The sequence below is a fragment of the Mycetomoellerius zeteki genome, unplaced genomic scaffold (genome assembly GCF_001594055.1).
Source record: "Mycetomoellerius zeteki isolate Tzet28-1 unplaced genomic scaffold, Tzet1.0 scaffold70, whole genome shotgun sequence".
Lineage (NCBI taxonomy): Eukaryota > Metazoa > Arthropoda > Insecta > Hymenoptera > Formicidae > Mycetomoellerius > Mycetomoellerius zeteki.
The window spans coordinates 1,460,772-1,478,301 of record NW_017257720.1 but is presented as its reverse complement, the minus strand read 5'-3'; the positions used below and the strand labels follow the sequence as shown (position 1 = coordinate 1,478,301).

Here is a 17,530-nt window from a genome sequence, read left to right as displayed (position 1 = left end):
TCCCACCCCGAAAAGCTCCAGCAGCTTGCGGAACCCAGCCATCAAGTAAAAATACATCACGTTCGGCCGATCCCAAGAGCGAGTCGACACCCCGAATATCAAGAGCGATCCTTTCAGATCAACGTGCCATCGGTTTAACGATTTTCCTTTTTGTCGCTTTAGCTGCGCAGGTGATTTTTAAAGCGACCTTCGGGAACGGTGACAGTAACACGCTCGAGCTTTTTTCACGTGTCACGTATTTGCTCATGCGAGCGTACCACTGGCCGCAGGCGTGCTTAGACTTTATCAAACGATGAACGATCAGCGGTAAGGTGCCACATTAATGTATCTTAGCATACAGTTGTCATTAATATATGAGACAAGTGTGTGACTACAAATAATTTTAAAGTATCGTATAACTTTAATCAATTTTGATTATCCAATGTTTTAGTTAGTAACATCTTAAATTTTCATCTTAAAATACTTAGTAAACATCTTGAAATTTTAATATATTAAAAATATGTTTTAAAATTTATAATTTTTGTAGTAAAAGAATAAGTCTTGCATACGCCTACAAAAAGATTTATTCAGACGAAGCGATACTTTCTCTCTCTCTCTCCCCTCCCTCTCTCTCCCCCCCCCTCTCTCTCTAAGCCTTATATTCTGGATTATCACTTCAAGAAAAATTTCACCTTGCTGTAGGACGTGATAAATTTTTGTGATGTATAAAATGCATGAGTTTAATAGCTGCATAGCAAACACATTCTCTACATCTCAACGCGAACACGCACCAACGTGATTACATCTGTGTACACATGCTAGTCATGCACAACTGCAGAATTCATATTATTAGTCAATTATTTCCAAGCATTGTCCCGCAATGCAATCTAGTGCATACAGGAATAACGCGTTTCTATGCATACAATTATGCGACATTATTATAATATTATGACATAATATATCTAAAACTGGGCACCGCTTTGCGTACTCATATTACATATTGTTGTGGAAAAGTTTGCGAACAAGGAATACACAGAGAAATGCGGATAAATAAGCGTCGCGAAACACCTCCACTACGCGTAATCAGAAAATGTACCATGTACTAACTCATCCATTCACTTGTTCATATCTCAACTTTCTCTCTCCCTCTCTCTTTCTCTCTTTCTGCCTTTCTCTCGCTCGTTTTCTCTCTCTCTCTCTCCCCTTCCTCCCCCCCTCTCTCGCTCTTTGCGTCAGTTACGCAGCATTGTAAATATGTAGTGACGCTTAATCACATTTCATGAAAGTTCTGCTCACAGCGTCGAAGCATCCTATCGGTTTGTCACCCGAGGATGATGCCATTGTGTAACAATACTTCGGTAGTAACTCGCCGCTACCCTTACTTGTTAACCATCTCTCGGAAACCAACCCCCGTCTCTCTTCTCGAAGTACCACGTTCTCCGGTACTTGCAGGCTGAATACGCTGGCGGATAGAACGTATCCATAATGCGACGAGCTTAGCGCGCGCATGTTAGGATCGTCCCGGGTACAACCGGGCAGATTGAGGCTTAGAGCAACGGCAAACAGCATCAATTTGGCATCGCGCCACCACGCACGCTGATAGATACACGATAGGTGTATGTGCGTGTAACATACAAACGTACGTACGGAAATCCTTGCACACACGCACTTTAGATGCTGCATCGTGCAGACCATTTAATTAAGCCGATTCAATGTAAACGAGACTGGACTGTGGTAATGTTCATCGGCAATCATGTGACCCTCGTTAATATCGCTCTCATTCCAAGTAATTTTCTATCTCACTTCGATAATGATTCCATAAAGGCCGAGTATGCCTCTAAAATTAGAGGGGTTCATGGCTGCAGCGATCGTATATTGGCTTTGCGACTGTTGACGGGTAAACTTCTATCCGTGCATAGGCAGCGCAATGAATAAAACATGCGGGATACGGTTTGCATTTGGCTGTGGAACTAATTGTGACGCGATAGGCCAACAAGCTAATCATTTATGGGGCTCAGGCACTTAACGTTCACTTCTCGATATGTACGTAAACCGTGCCGTTTTTGCGATGCTGCTACGTTTCCCATCGAAATAAGAAGTAATCAACCCCGATTCGCGACCGGCAATTTGAGCTTAACGCGTGACCATAATTCGAAATGCCGCTTTCAACTAAGGATTACGTCACCCAACTGGTGGGATCTCACATAGGATATGAGTGTATAGGTGTATTGCACGTTGTACGCGCGTTATGCAATCGGTCGCAGTACGAGTTTGAGTTCTGGTTGGCCAACGGGTCACTTCTCCTAACCGCTGCCCCTCTTGAACTATTTAATTAAGCTGATTCCATACACAGGCGAGAATGAACAGGAGAAACACAAGTGGGACTCGCGAATTCCATTTATGCGAGACGATTTCACGCTATTGTTTCGTCAATATTCATCATCATGATTGTACGAGGGATGGATAGGCACGGTGGCAATGAAAATGATCGGTGAAGGTCTGCTTGGGGAGTATCGACGGGCAAAATCCGACGTGCAACGTAGCAACGGCAATTCGAGCGCTATCTACGCTCGTCTAGGGACAATGCATCATGCATCCCGTTGCTGCAGGTACGCCGGTGAACCTTGCACAGCCAGTACACACCGGACCGGCTGCAGCACAGTTTGAGCTATGCATTGGCCAATATGTCGTTCATCCCCTAAATCACGACGATTTACAGTTGAGCCTGGACGCGCTATCGATGCCTGCTCGTGTATACGTAATCTACGCTCTTTCGCCTGTCACGGGATTGACGAAATAAAAACTGTTGGGAAAAATTCAGGCGTAACGATTCTAGTCTTCCCTTTGCTATGACACGTTGCACACCACCGAACAAATGGCCCATATTTTTGGGCTCACCAATCATGCACCAAGAACGACTCAGTGTGTCAAGGATGGCAGATGCTAACATTTATTATTAAAAAAATTGCTTAAGTTATAAGACTACATATGGAATGCATTGGTAACATTTTTAAGCTGGTCGATTACAATGGTTGAACTTTATAATAATTCACGAAAACACGTGACTTTTAAAAGAAGTCAGTATACTGGCATATCAATCACAATATATCATTGTGCGTTTAACCTATTACATTTTCAATTCGTGATACAATTATAAATGCTATCAATTTGAATTGCTATCTATTATGAATATTATTGAAATTATTCTAGTATGTCTTATTAGTTAATACGTTTCGTGTAATCACTAAAGATGACTTGCAATAATTAAACTGACCTACTTCATTATCATCCATCCATTATTCATTATTTCATTCAATTTGAATTTTACATATACTTATTTTCTATTTTTCCTAATATTTATAATATTACGTAATTTCTTAGATTTCTTATATTAACTTTTTTTATATATGTAAGTTTATTCATATGCTAATTCAACTATAATATAATAGCTCAATTTCTTATAAAATTATTGTCAAATTACTTATAACAACGTAAATAAACAATTAAAAAATAATCGAATAAAAATTTAAAACTCGTTCTAAAAAATCTAATGATCAATTAAACTAGTTGCCAACAACCAAAATTGATAGGGAAATACGTTGTCATGCACAAGCAGTAAATTAATCTTTAATTAAAAATTCGATTTATCTTCTATTCAATTCTATTCAACCGCCAATGTAGTGGCAAAATATTCGCTTCGTATCACGCTGCCTATCAGTATTAATCAACTAAAATATTCACCTCAACGTGTATTTTAAAAATGCCTAGTTCGCACATCCTATATATTGTACATTCGCGTAGAAAAATCCTTGTACCAAAAACAACAGATCTAAAGTACCTTCGGGAGACAACCCGGTTAAAATCCCCGATGGAGTACCAGGCAGCTGGTTATTACCGACCACGAGAAACAAAAGAGCGGACCATACTAGTAGAGGTTTATATTATAGAAAGAGAGATTTGATCAGTGGTGAATATAAATGTATGTCGAATGAATTAATCGCTGATTGAAAGCAACTCAATCAACGTCACTTTGTTTTACTAGAATTTATAAACCGTAATTGTTTGATTTGATATTCTCTATGATTTTATTGAAACTGGTTATCATCTCCGCTTTCCTTTTCTTATGTTTCTCAATACACACACACATTTTATTATAAGATATTTTATTATCAAGTCATGTAGTTGCGAGAGAATACTTAATATCAAGTTATTATTATCCAAAAAAATATTTAATATTTATATATTATATATTACAGCAAAAGATTTTACAATAATAATCTAGGTGTAACAAAACCTATACTTTTTATTCGATTAAAATATTGTGAGAATCTGATTAGAAAATTATATGCGAAAATTATATATGTATATCGTAGAATTGCTAAAATTGAGAATTGGTTCCGGTAATCCATATTTTATGCAGATACATTATGGAACGAAGATGCTTCCGCGGGATTTAACAGGCGTTGCATTTATATATTGTAAGGCCACGAAATGGATATCCAATCGTGAAGATATGCAAACGTACAAATGTCAGTTTATAAACGTACCTAGATTCTGTTCACCATGGAACTTAATACCGCATGTATATTCTCTCAATAACTCAGACACACATCTATTGAAATACAGATGCATTATAATCCAACTTTCTATATGTCGTGACTTCAATATTAAGTTAAAGTACGTTTCACATTTATTTATTCTTAATTTATTGTCGTGTATTAGTAAATCACATTTTTGTTATCGAATATATTATAAATTCTATTATGAGATGTCGATAATACAATATAATAGCATCGAGAATTAGAATTCTCGTCTGGGAACATCTCCGTGATATCAGCGCTCGTTATATAGAATCCCGATAGCGATACGACTCTCTACGCGACCTGTAAATAGACTAGTAGAGTTACACTCCGATACCATCTCACCGGCCTACCCTGAAACGTTATTAAGCCGTATTACACATCTAGTATTCTGCGACTATTAGCGAATGACAACGTTATTCACCTTGAGTGCACGAGTCTACGTTGAACATTGTCAGGCTGCGGAAATGTAATTTGAAAGTGGCATGTATCAAGAAACACAAGATGATATCCTTATTTTATTCACCAATAAAAACAATTAAATGTAACCAAGCACAGGATAATGTACGAACGGCGTTCGCATCAGCTGGCGCATATTAGCTGACTCATATTTTCTAGTACTAAACCGAGTTCAAATCTTACGAGCAGCACGTGCACCGAAAATACCGCCAGTTCTAGGAGCGGTCATCCAAACCGAAATTCGATTGTGTTCACTTCGCTAGGTTTTCGCCGCATGGAGAATTAATAGAGGTTTTCATTGGCGGCACAGGCGCCATCCTCGGCCGCAGGGCATATTTTCTCTCATGCACGGAAGTGCGTGCAAGTCGTACGGCCCGTTTCGAGGTACAGTAAATCAACATTTCACCGTTGTCCCGCGAAATTAAGGAAACCCTTGATCTACGGGCCATCCACGCTCGATTCCTGATCTATGGCGTAGCCTGGACTTTTGTATGTCCACCCCCGCATTGTCCCGCTTCAATGGATCTCACTACCGTGCTCCGATCCCCCGCTCGTATTCGTTTCTTTCCTATTTTCTCTCCATCTTTTACCTCCGAAACTATCGAGGGATCTATTCACGTCCCCGATCCGCGTGAAATTGTCACGCAAAAGACATGCTACAATTTCGTGAATAAATTTAAATCTAGTACTACATACAGAATGACATTTTATGGAAAATTATTTTATCTTTTTTTCATATGGATTTGTAATTATACAGGATGGCTTATGAAATACGATTTAGGCATTTTCAGGCATTAGTAATCAATACTATACCAGTTCTGTACCAATTTTGTTAAAAATAAATGTGTTACATTTATAAATTGAATGGATAACATTTCATGCGCCACATTGTAAATGTCATTATAAATAACAATCGATGCTACGTGTTACTTTGAAATAAAATTTTTTATTTATTTTTTTTAATTATAGATTACGTAGCTAATATTTGGAAAAGATATTGATATATACACGAATATGTAGGGAGTAATAGTTCATAATTTTGTTACTATAATTAAAATTAATTTAGATAAGATCTTATACACAGGGTGTTAGCGAAAAAGAGTCACAGACTTTAAGAATAACAAAAAATAAGCCAAAAAGTCCTAATAAACATAGGTCTAAAACAAACGGTTGCTAAGATATCTCTTGATCTTTATTTAAACAATACATTTCCTTCAAATCGACTTAATAGTAACGCAGAAAAAAACGTATTTAATGTTTATTTTTAAATTATTCTTATTTATTTTCATTATTCTTAAAGTACATGTTCGAAGTGTTCACCTTTCTATATCCAAACAATCTCTACATCTTTTCAAAAAAGATGCCCTCACTCTTTCAAAAATGCCCGCTCAAAAAAGAACTTGTTTGAATATGGAAGGTGGACTCTTCAAATATGTAGGTACTTTAAGAATAATAAAAATAAATAAGAATAATTTTTAAAAATAAACAGTAAATGCGTTTTTCAGCATTACATTATTATTAAGTCGATTTGAAGGATATTGTTTAAACAAAGACCAAGAGATATCTTGGCAATCGTTCATTTTCGGACCCATGTTTATTAGGACGTTTTGACTTATTTTTTGTTGTTCTATATGCCCTTAAAGTCTGTTTTCGTTAACACCCTTTTTCGGTAACACCCTGTATATGTCTTACACATACATTTCAAGATTTTAATTATAGAACGCAATAAAAATAATTTAAACTTACTAGCTATCTGATTAAAAAACAATTTGACTTAAATTTTAATTGGATAAACTCATATTGTACAATTCATTATATTAATTTTTCAATTTTTCAATCAATACCAAGATATTTGTCTACGATTTTATCAAGTTTGATGTGATACGTTTTATATGATATTAATCGTCTTTTTAACATAAAATGTTTAAATTATATAAATATGTATCACACGATATACCTATATCAAAATTACCTTTAAAAATATAATAAATGTCAAATAAGTAAATGTTCAAAAAGACATACAACGCGTTCAAAATATACGATAGATTGTTCTCCCAATTATATACATGTATTAAATAAGAAATTTATTTCATATAGAAACTCAAGCGACACTGCATGCAAAATTAAACGGCCTTCCCTTATTATTAGCTCAGCATATTTTCCCGTATGCAACTTCATACACACGTCGTAAACATGCAACATGCATACGTACACGCATAGCACGCAGGCGCTGCTTCTATCGTGATTTTAGTAACCTTATTTCATAATGCATCGACATTTAAATGTGATAATACGTCACAATTGTAACGATGTTTGATATTCACTAATGAATGATGTTTTATATTCACTACCGAAATTACCGTTGTCGCTAGCATCGATGATGGAAGTAACGTTCATTTCAAATGAAAGCATCATTCTGTCGACTGGTAGGCATGTGAAAGGGAACGAGGGAGAGATGGAGAGAGCTGTAATAATAAATGGCGCTCCATTAGTCCCACTTTATTGAAAACCGTGGGCCACGTTTTAACCACCAGACGGTGGGTGAACCATGACGCGTGACGTCATCATCAGAGATCCTTTAATGCTGGCATCTTTTTCATGCTGCGCCTTTTCTGCATTCACCCGGGCCATATTTCAACAAACCTTCTCCCTACGAAATCGGATCTTGCCAACTATTTACTACTAGATAATATCAAATTCGAAGGATTTTACGAAATTTCGTTGAAAGCAAACCGATTCTAAAACCGCTTTCGTGTAAGATCCCTTTTGGTGAAATTACGTGATATTTGATCTTTCTTGATTCACGGGAAAGATTTCAGTCTTTTTAATCCTTTTGAGCTGTATGAATGCGATGCTCGCTGAAAAATTCAGCAGACAAGAAAAATGCATGGATAATTTAATCAACTAAGAAACCTGCAGCGTGGATGAAAAGAACTGTGTCAAGCAAGACGTTTCATGAAATTCTGCCTTAACAATATTTATTAATGGCGAAGAAACCTTTCTTATAATCACAGAAAAAACGCTCAAGTATCGAATTATTCATTAAAATTATTAGTGCGTAAAAAGGATTTAATCACGAATTTATAAATATTTATCAACACATACAGATCAGAATTTTGCATATACATATATACTATACTATATCTTCAAAAGGCAAATGCGACACGTAAGATGATTTATGCCGTAACATGCAACATCTATTGATATATTGGATATATTATTTGGATTGTGAAAAGCAAACATAACATTTTTATATATGCATTAAATTAAAGATAAATTCGTTTTGAGAATCGACGACTCTCGATTTTTTCCATCGTTAGATCTTAAATTTTAAAAAGATATCAAAAGAAATGTGATTGTTGATAATTATGTAAAAATCTCGGGGGCATCTATGAACAAAATAAACTTTCATCAATTTCCTGTTGATATCCTAATCTACCAAGATCCTGGCACGATGCGACGATGTCGATTGAGTTGGACGAAAAGGAAGATGATGAGGATCGGACTAATTCACGAGAATGGACCACTGTGTGTGCCCACCGGAACCTCCAACCGGCAAGGATAGGCGTTCAAACCGATTGTAATCAGACCACCCTCCGTCTCCGACAATCCACTTCTATCTTATCCTTCTATACTTTCCAACGGTGGCATATCCCGTTCAGAGTAACTGATGCCCCTGGTAGAGACCTTCCGGCGATAACTCGATTTTCGACTACTCGTCTTGATCTATTCCTACATATCAGCGTGAATGAAACCGTATCGAGTCGGAGAGAGGATGTGGATAGGAGAAAGGTGAAACGAGAGACCAGAGAAGAGGAGCATATTTTATCGAGCCGATGCGAGGCTGTACCGCAACGCCGCGACGTGCACTCGACCGCACGACCGTATGCGAATCGATAATTTATCCCCCGTAAAGCTTACTTCGCACACGGTTTCGTTGCACTCATCCGACCGGTTCTAACCATAGAATCGCATAGATTTTCGCGGGTGAAAAAAACAGCGTGTGTGATTAACGGAGATTACTAGCGCTTAATTCGATAAGGTGGTTGAATGAAGCGCTAGTAATCTCCGTTAAGTTAGTATTTAAAATAATTGAAATATATGCAACAAAGTAGCAATTACCTAGACTGGGAATATTAAGTAGACATGGAATAAACAAAGCAGTTTTCGCAAGAATGAGAAATTCGTATTTAAAGAATATAAAACCAGTTAGCATTGTAATAAATTGATAAGTTTATTATTGCCTTTCATTAGATAACTCAAATATTATTTATTGCTATTCAATAATATTATCATTTTACATATTAAAATTACTACAACTCCCAAAGCAATCTCAATATCAATTCTGTCTCGATCAGTGAAGAACGCAAACGCGGTTAATACAAACGCATAGGATCCGATCCATCTTATGGAATAACATTAGCGTATATCATATTATTATACGATATACTGGTTTGCAAATTTAATACAATACTTCTAAAATAATAAATGTTTGCATAATATTATTTAATATAACGTTATTCTGTAATCACACACACAGCTATATTATTACAATTTCTCATTTTCCTTCTTTAATGAGAAACGGTATTGTTTCATGCTATTATCAGTTTTACACATAAAAACCATATAATAATTTATAATTAATCGTTATATTTTCACAAATTTGCGGATTCTGTTTTTCGAATAGCAATATATATAGTTAATCGTACAAAATGATTGTGACTAATAATTATTTATTAATAGTTTATCCCCTATTTCACATTCCAGGATTTGTATCATTTGTTCAAAAACAGCTGCAATTAGTAATTATTTATCATATACCGTTAACCATCTGTATTTATGCAGAAAATGATTTAATTACGAATCTGTCTTTACTTCTATTCTTCGACGAGTTATTTTAAGTGCCTATCTTAGAGGTTGCATCTTATGTATTATGAAAGACCTTCGATTGCCTGAATAGCATTCTCGCGCTAAGAGTAATTTTCTGCGATGTTTCATTTTCCTTATATTATGTCAGATATTTCAGACAGAATCATCACGCTTTTAACGAAGGAAAGAGCTCATTAACAATTTAATAAAGAGATATTCTCAAAACAGCTAAACTTGTTATTTATTCAGTGTATTGCGATTATAAATATAGCAAAGTGATATCTTATGTTTAAAAAATAATATTGTTAAATACATAATATAAAAATTACATTACATTAAATTTGCTAAATTTAATAAATCAATTTTATTAAAATCGTGTCGTGATTTTCTAAATGATTCTACGTTTTGCTTTTGTGTAGAAATAAATACAATAATTTTTAAATGAACGTCACAGAAATACATTAATTATTTCTCTATCAAGTTACTGAATTTTTATCTACATTTTTGGATTATTGATTGCGGAGTTTAATCACAGAGATATGTATTTTGGACCAAGTATAACGAAATGAATATTTCATATCTAGTTTTGCATCCATTAAAGTTCATGTACTCGTTGCGGAAATTAATAATGTTTGAATATAATCATTATTCTCTTCAATTGTAATTTTCTCAGCAACAAAAATGTATTATATTATTCTGGTTTTAAAATATGTCTAATCATCTTCTTTTTTATTTCAGAACATTATCACATATTTGTTGGAGACCTGAGCCCGGAAATCGAGACACATACCTTAAGGGAAGCTTTCTCAGCCTTCGGAGAGATCTCGTAAGTCCTCTTAATCTTGCTCATTAAAGTCGACTTACCGTTTTACTAGAGTTATATGAGCGATAATATAACGTCATCATAAAATGATAACATGGTATCACTAACGACTTCTCAAAAATGCAAAATAATCTAGTATTGGATTTATAAAAATCAATAAGTTTATGTTACAAGTATAAATATATAAATCTACGTATTACTCTTTTTGTTCGCAAGTTTAGTTAATGAAAATATATAATTAATTAATAAAATTTTTATAAAACACATTAATACATGTATTAAAAAAATACTTAAGAAGTAGTATTTGCACTTGCAGTAAAAAGAAGAAAACAATACATTTTAACGTCGTTAAATATTTTAACAAAGGAATATTTAATAATCTTTGAATATTTTATCTTCTTTTTTATATACCTGATATAAAAATATCAGTTAAAAAATACTATAAACAGTATAAACCTTCAATGCTATACAGAATATTTAATTTGTTTAAATGCCTCATACATTGAAACATCTCTCTTTATCCTACTGATATCTATATATAAATGTAAAAAGTATTACATATTTATATTACACAATCAACTAGTAATTAAGTAGTAATATAATATTTATATTGAAGACTCACGAGTACTGTTGCGAAGTCACAAATATCATTCACAATCTTAACGCTTCCGGAAATGCAATTTATAAAAATGCAATACTAACCCACGGCTTTACTGAAGAAAAGCCACCACTCTGGAAAACGTCAGTGCCGACAATAAATAGACATAATCAAATCCTTAGAAGTTGCAATAGAAGGAAATCCGGAATATTTCGTTTTATCAACCGGCTTGCTCAAGTTTATTACACTTTTAACGACCTCGCCCTCTCGTCCTAACTGAGCTGTTTTACGAGTTTTCCATCATCGTCCGACGTTTCACGATGCACCGACGCGAACAATAATAACGCATATCTCTGCGATCGCGCGGCAGCTACCACGAGTCCTGCGACCTTGCGCTCCGTTAAACTTGCCGGTCGATAGATGCATGACGATAATATCGCAAGCACCGATACCCTTCGAAGTCGGGCTTGAGCTGCGAGCTGGAGGTGAAGTTGCGTCAATCTCCGCAGTCTTGATCGATTGTATTGGTAAACCAGTAACGCTAAGCCGCGTGCATTTATGCAGCAGAAACCAGCGAAGGAGCTAATTTGACACATTTCTATAGACAGCATTTAAAGAACATAAATCCTCTGTAAGTTCAGCACAACTGACTGATAATTAATAGATAAAAACTCAGACGTTTCCTTCCCTTCTTAAGATTTTCTTTTTATTATAGCAGTGTCAACACAATTCGAAATAATAATTAAACAGGAATGCTATGATTTTGTATTTTCGATATAGGTATTAAAAATTTTTCACAAATTTAAGAATAGAATAATGGAAATTATAATACTTTTTCCATTACATTCTATTCTTGAATTTATGAAATATGAGTTCTTTATAATTCTTAATTATTGTTAAAATTTTTCAATAATTACTTTTATTATATTAAATAGATACAACTAAAAACACTTCTAAGTATAATTTTAACGTACTCTCAGATATTTAATTATAATGAAAATTACCTTCACTTGTAAAGGTAAATTATCATATACCTACACCAAGGATTCGTGATAGTCTAAGAATAGGCATAATCAGCAGCAGAACTTCGATTTCGCAAGGAAATTACGTGAGCAAAACAAAAGGAACATATTGAGCTTGCATTTTGCGAGCATGCGAAGTGTCAGTAAGTCCGCGCTCTACATCGATTGTATCTGCAAACCAGTATGTTACGCCCTGTGATTTTACGTGACGAAAGTCAGAGACAGTATCGCGATTTCGCGCAACGATACATCGTAAAAGTGGACGAAATAAATGTAGCTACAGCTATTTCATGTTATTACTGTCTAAACATTTGTTTTGCACTAATATTGTTCTGGAAAAATATTTATGTTAATAATAACTTATCATTTCGTACTTTATCATCTCTCTCTCGCGAATTAAAAATCTCAATCCGTAAAAATCGTAAAGATAGAATCGCTTCTTCTAAAGCATAGATCTTCGTATCCGTTTCTCTTGCGGCAAGAAATCTCCATTCGGATTTCGCATCCTGATTTATTCTTGGCTCATGCAGATGCACCACTTCTGCGTTCACGAAACTTCACGAGTATTGCTTGATAGGAAAAAAAAGGAGAATCGCCGTGCGAGGTATCGAAATTTCAGATTCCAATCTAAACTCGGCCTTCGAGCGACAACCATGTTCAGCAGCGAAACAGCTGGAGGTAGGTACAGTTTGCGCCGTTTGGCACAAGAAGACGGTAGAAAAATGGGCCCTCTCTCCCCTCTGGAAAAATCGATTCAAACTCGCTCCACGAGTACCTAAGCCGCGCTTTAAAAAGCTAGTGAAAAATTGCCAGCGGTTTTCCTCTTTTATTTTGTTTTTCCCTCAGCCCCTTCCTTTTTCTCTCCTCTACCAATGCTCCTTGGAAAGGCCTGGTATGCTTCGTTCCTACGCGATAAACAATCGTGATTAATTATATCCTTAGTGAGATACATTTGATCGAGCTTGATATTATACTAGAAGAAACTGTTGTGTATATATATATATATATATATGTCAGTTATATTAGGAATAACGAAAATAAATTTGTTTAAATTAATTTTTGATACAGCTTTTGACTTCTTTCAATAATAAATGCAGCTTAGAACAGCGAGTTATCACAAATTTATATCGATATTCCATGCTAAGCAATTTCACGATTCTTATACATGCCGGTCAGCGTATTTCCTTCAAATATGAATAACGCCATACCATGCCGGCGTATATCGCTTGCCAAGCGTGAAACGCGGTTTAGCGCTTCTGCTTTTCGGGCAAACCTTTATGAATATTGCACCATAAATTTTAGTTTTATATATATATATAGAGAGATATTTACATAATATATATACATGATATATATTTTATACATATGCAAGTGACCCATCATCGCGAAATGTCATCAGGAAATATGTGATCGTTTTCTTTATGTTGTTGCATAAACTAGCAACGTGTGAGAATATTACTTGTATCTTTCCCGAAAATACTATACCTATTTCTTATAATTATAGCATGAGTTTTTACATAAAAAGTGTACTTTATTTGATTATTAATTGATACACAAACATTTTGTTAAATTTTATTTATACTCATTAAAAATTGCAGACTTTTCTCTTTTCAGCGCAATTTTTGTTTTTTCAATAACTGAATACCTTCGAAAATGACAGCTGATTAGTTTCAACACATTCCCATGGAACACCCTGTATATAACTTAAATAAACATTTATAGCATTTTGGAATAATATTTTAATCTCTGTTTCATAATAACAATTTCTTTTGATAAATCATTCCTTATAGATACAAAAAAATAATTGTGCCTATAAGGGACAATGTGTTATAAGATATATAAAATAAAACACAAATTTATAGAAAAGAACAACTTTAATTCTATTTGAATCGACCATAATTAAACTATTAGTTATAATTAATAATAAAAATAATTTTAAACAAATGTTTGTAATAAATAAATGAAAAAGTTTAATCGTTTAATATTGCAACATAAAACCAATGCCTTATAAAATACAACAAAGTAATTAAACGTAGAGAAGGTAAAAAAGTAAAAAATATTGTACCCAGTATATCATCCTAAAGATGTTAAACGAGTTCTTATGTACACACGTCTCTAAGTACAACAATTTTGCTTAAAATATAAGACTACTGAAATAGAAATAAAAATGCAACTTTTCAAACATGCTAAATAATATCTAAAAAAAATTACATAGAGAATCTTATAATAAATTTAAATTTCTCATAAAAATTTGCAAAAGAATTAGAGAAAAAAATATACACAAAAAATACTTACAAAGAAGAAACAAACTTTCGTCGGTAAAAGCTAAACGACTGTACAGAACACGTAATTATTTAGATTAAAAACAAATGATAACTGAAGTATAACTGAGCTGGTAATATTAAAAATCTCGTTACTGTTAAAAAATAATTAATGTGTCCCAAGATACAACATGTTTCTAGGTACCAGTTTCTCCTACACTGTGTTTTTAAAAAATATATTTGGTATTTTTTACATAGCATAATTTAAATCATTTAGCAACTCTCGTAAAGATTTTTATAAATAATTAATTTTAATTCAATTACCATTATTACATACATTACTATCGCAAAATAAATTATATATTTGTTGATAAATTTCTAAAATTAAAATGTGCTAAAACAGTAAAAAATATATTGTTAAAGAAGAAAATAAGGTTCGTGAAATAGCTTAAACTGAATAGCTTAAACTGAAAAACTCAAATTAGGATACTTTCCAAGACTGTTTAAAGTTTAAATATACCTATTTAAAATGTTTTTGTATTAAATATACAAAGCATAATTATATTTAACAATGGAATTTAATTACAAATTGCTGATTCGCCTGCTATCAATTAGAAATTTTAACAATGCAACTTAAAATTTTAACCATGTAAATTAATTATCGGTCATAATTCGCAAACGATGCAGCATCGAAACATAAATTGAGCCTTTAATCAATGTCACAATTACTGATAGTGCAGAGTAAATCGGGAATACTTTGAAAGACATATTAAAATGTACTTAATGATAATAACTTCAACTCCTTTATTCATTTAATCGTTTGATGCTTCCATTATATTAATTACATTATAATGCGATAAAGAATAATCATTGTTCTCTATACATATATAAGAGTATCTATCGAAACTTAGGGATAGTTACTACAATGCGCGACTACAATGACTACAATAGGAAAGGGATTTCTGGAATAGTCCATTCACGTGAGTGCGACAACTTGCTTCAACCTATGTCCACATTTGCATACGAGCACATTGTACTTGCACTTTGATTGCTCTTGCAGATTCGAAGTAACCACCAGCATCAAAGACAAAATAGCTTCGAGTGATACAAACTGAATGATATTTTAACATGTTATACATTTTATGTAGAAATCATTGTACGATTATATATTTATTGTGATTAATATGTCAATTTTTATTATTAAATGGATAAGTATGAAGTATTATAAGAAGTTACAAAAAATAAAAGAGGAAGATTTTATACATATACATGCAAAAGATATCGCAAGATAAAATTAATATCAAATTCTACTACTCTTCCAGAGGATTTTCAATGAATATATCAAATTAGAAAATGTTACGATACAACACTAATAACTACGGGTTTTTTTCGTTATTCTAATTGTGAAAAAAAATTAATAACAAAGGGAACGTATTATGTAGAAACACAATACAACGCAATAGCAATATAATGCAAATAAACGCGTAACAATATATGTAACGCGTAAAACGTATAATACAACGTATTGGTTACTCAGCAAAGAAGCAATTCATGCATGTTGCTCTCAAGATCACCATTTATGATCGCGCGTTTTGGGCATTTCAGTACAGCGTTAGGCCGTTAGTGTCACAGCTTGATCTCAGCGGAGAACCAAAGCTCGCTTTCAGGTTTAAATGGTGGTTAAGTAAGCTGCACGGTCGTCTCCTCAGTTGCCCTTTGCCGATATATCTACCCTCTAATATACACATTCACGCCGCGCCGGTACAGGCGTGCTGCCATTAAACGTGTCCGCACACCCGCGCATGCAAACGTGACTAACACATTTCCAGAGGCCAGGGCGCATATCCTATAACTTATGATACACGAAGGCGTCGTTATAACCGGTCTCTCCCTTACGCTTTCGTACCACTTCTCTGCCACTTCCTTCATCCTACCATTTCGCACGTCCACCACCGCCGCCATCCAGTTTTAATCCATAGATCTAGAACTGGAGAGTACGAAAGGAGCTTGCGAGCCTGTCGAGACTGTCGGCGCAGTCTGCTTGGCAAAAGTATAACGAGTAGTACCCGGCATGTCCCTGAGCAACGCTGTGCACATTGCCGTATTCGAGATTTCGTTATTAATATTTAACTACGGCGGAAAGATTAAAAAGTTTTAGGAATTTTAATATAGCCGTACCCCAGGGAGTCGTTTCCATGCTGAAACCTGCGCCAAGCGTTCACACGGACGTTACTGCGGCCGGCCACGTGTGCGTGCAGTTGGCGACCACATGCACCGTGCAAATGCATATATGCCATCCTACACGTGTGAAGATGCACGCGTATGCAACGCCTATGTAGGATGCATGAGTGTCGTGCATGCACGCGCGAACACATTGATATTCGGCCGCGCCGTTTCTCACGGCGCAGCGAACAGAATTTTAACGACCCTCGTTATCAATCTCGCGACGAGCGAGTCTCGACTGACCGATCGATCGATTCCGATCAGCATCACAGTGTACCTTGTTCGTTAACGCTCTATGGAACCGAAGCCCATTATACATATATAGTGTCAAGTATTTATCGTAGATGAAACTCGCAATTTGATTTGCATTGACGGACAGCGTCGACAGGCAGTGTTCATTTAACTGTGAATGTCTGACTTATCGGTCTTTCTCCACTTTAAGACGTATTCCGTTTCGCCGGCTGTCGATCGTTTCTGGAGGTACGCAAATCGTACAAACCTTTAACGTACTACATCAACCGCACCGATTTTCTATTGATCCTACGTATATTCTGTGTTTCAGCGAGGCATGCGTTTAGCGCTTATCGTACTCTTCACGCGTGATCTACCATGTATACAACGTGCGTCCGAATTAATATTTCGCTGGGCGGGCTTCCCAACATGCATATACAACTGAAGAGTTTAAATGTCGAGAGTTCACACGGTGTTGTTTTGTT

The 17,530-nt window shown here is 34.9% G+C and overlaps 1 protein-coding gene across 1 annotated transcript in view; it reads left to right on the top strand.

Annotated features, from left to right (window-relative positions):
* The window catches only part of LOC108729102 (nucleolysin TIAR), a 442,199-nt gene that overhangs the window by 338,330 nt on the left and 86,339 nt on the right, over window positions 1-17,530 (top strand). The window contains 1 exon segment of the mRNA XM_018458044.1: window positions 10,626-10,713. Within this exon segment, the coding sequence (XP_018313546.1) occupies window positions 10,626-10,713 (88 nt within the window).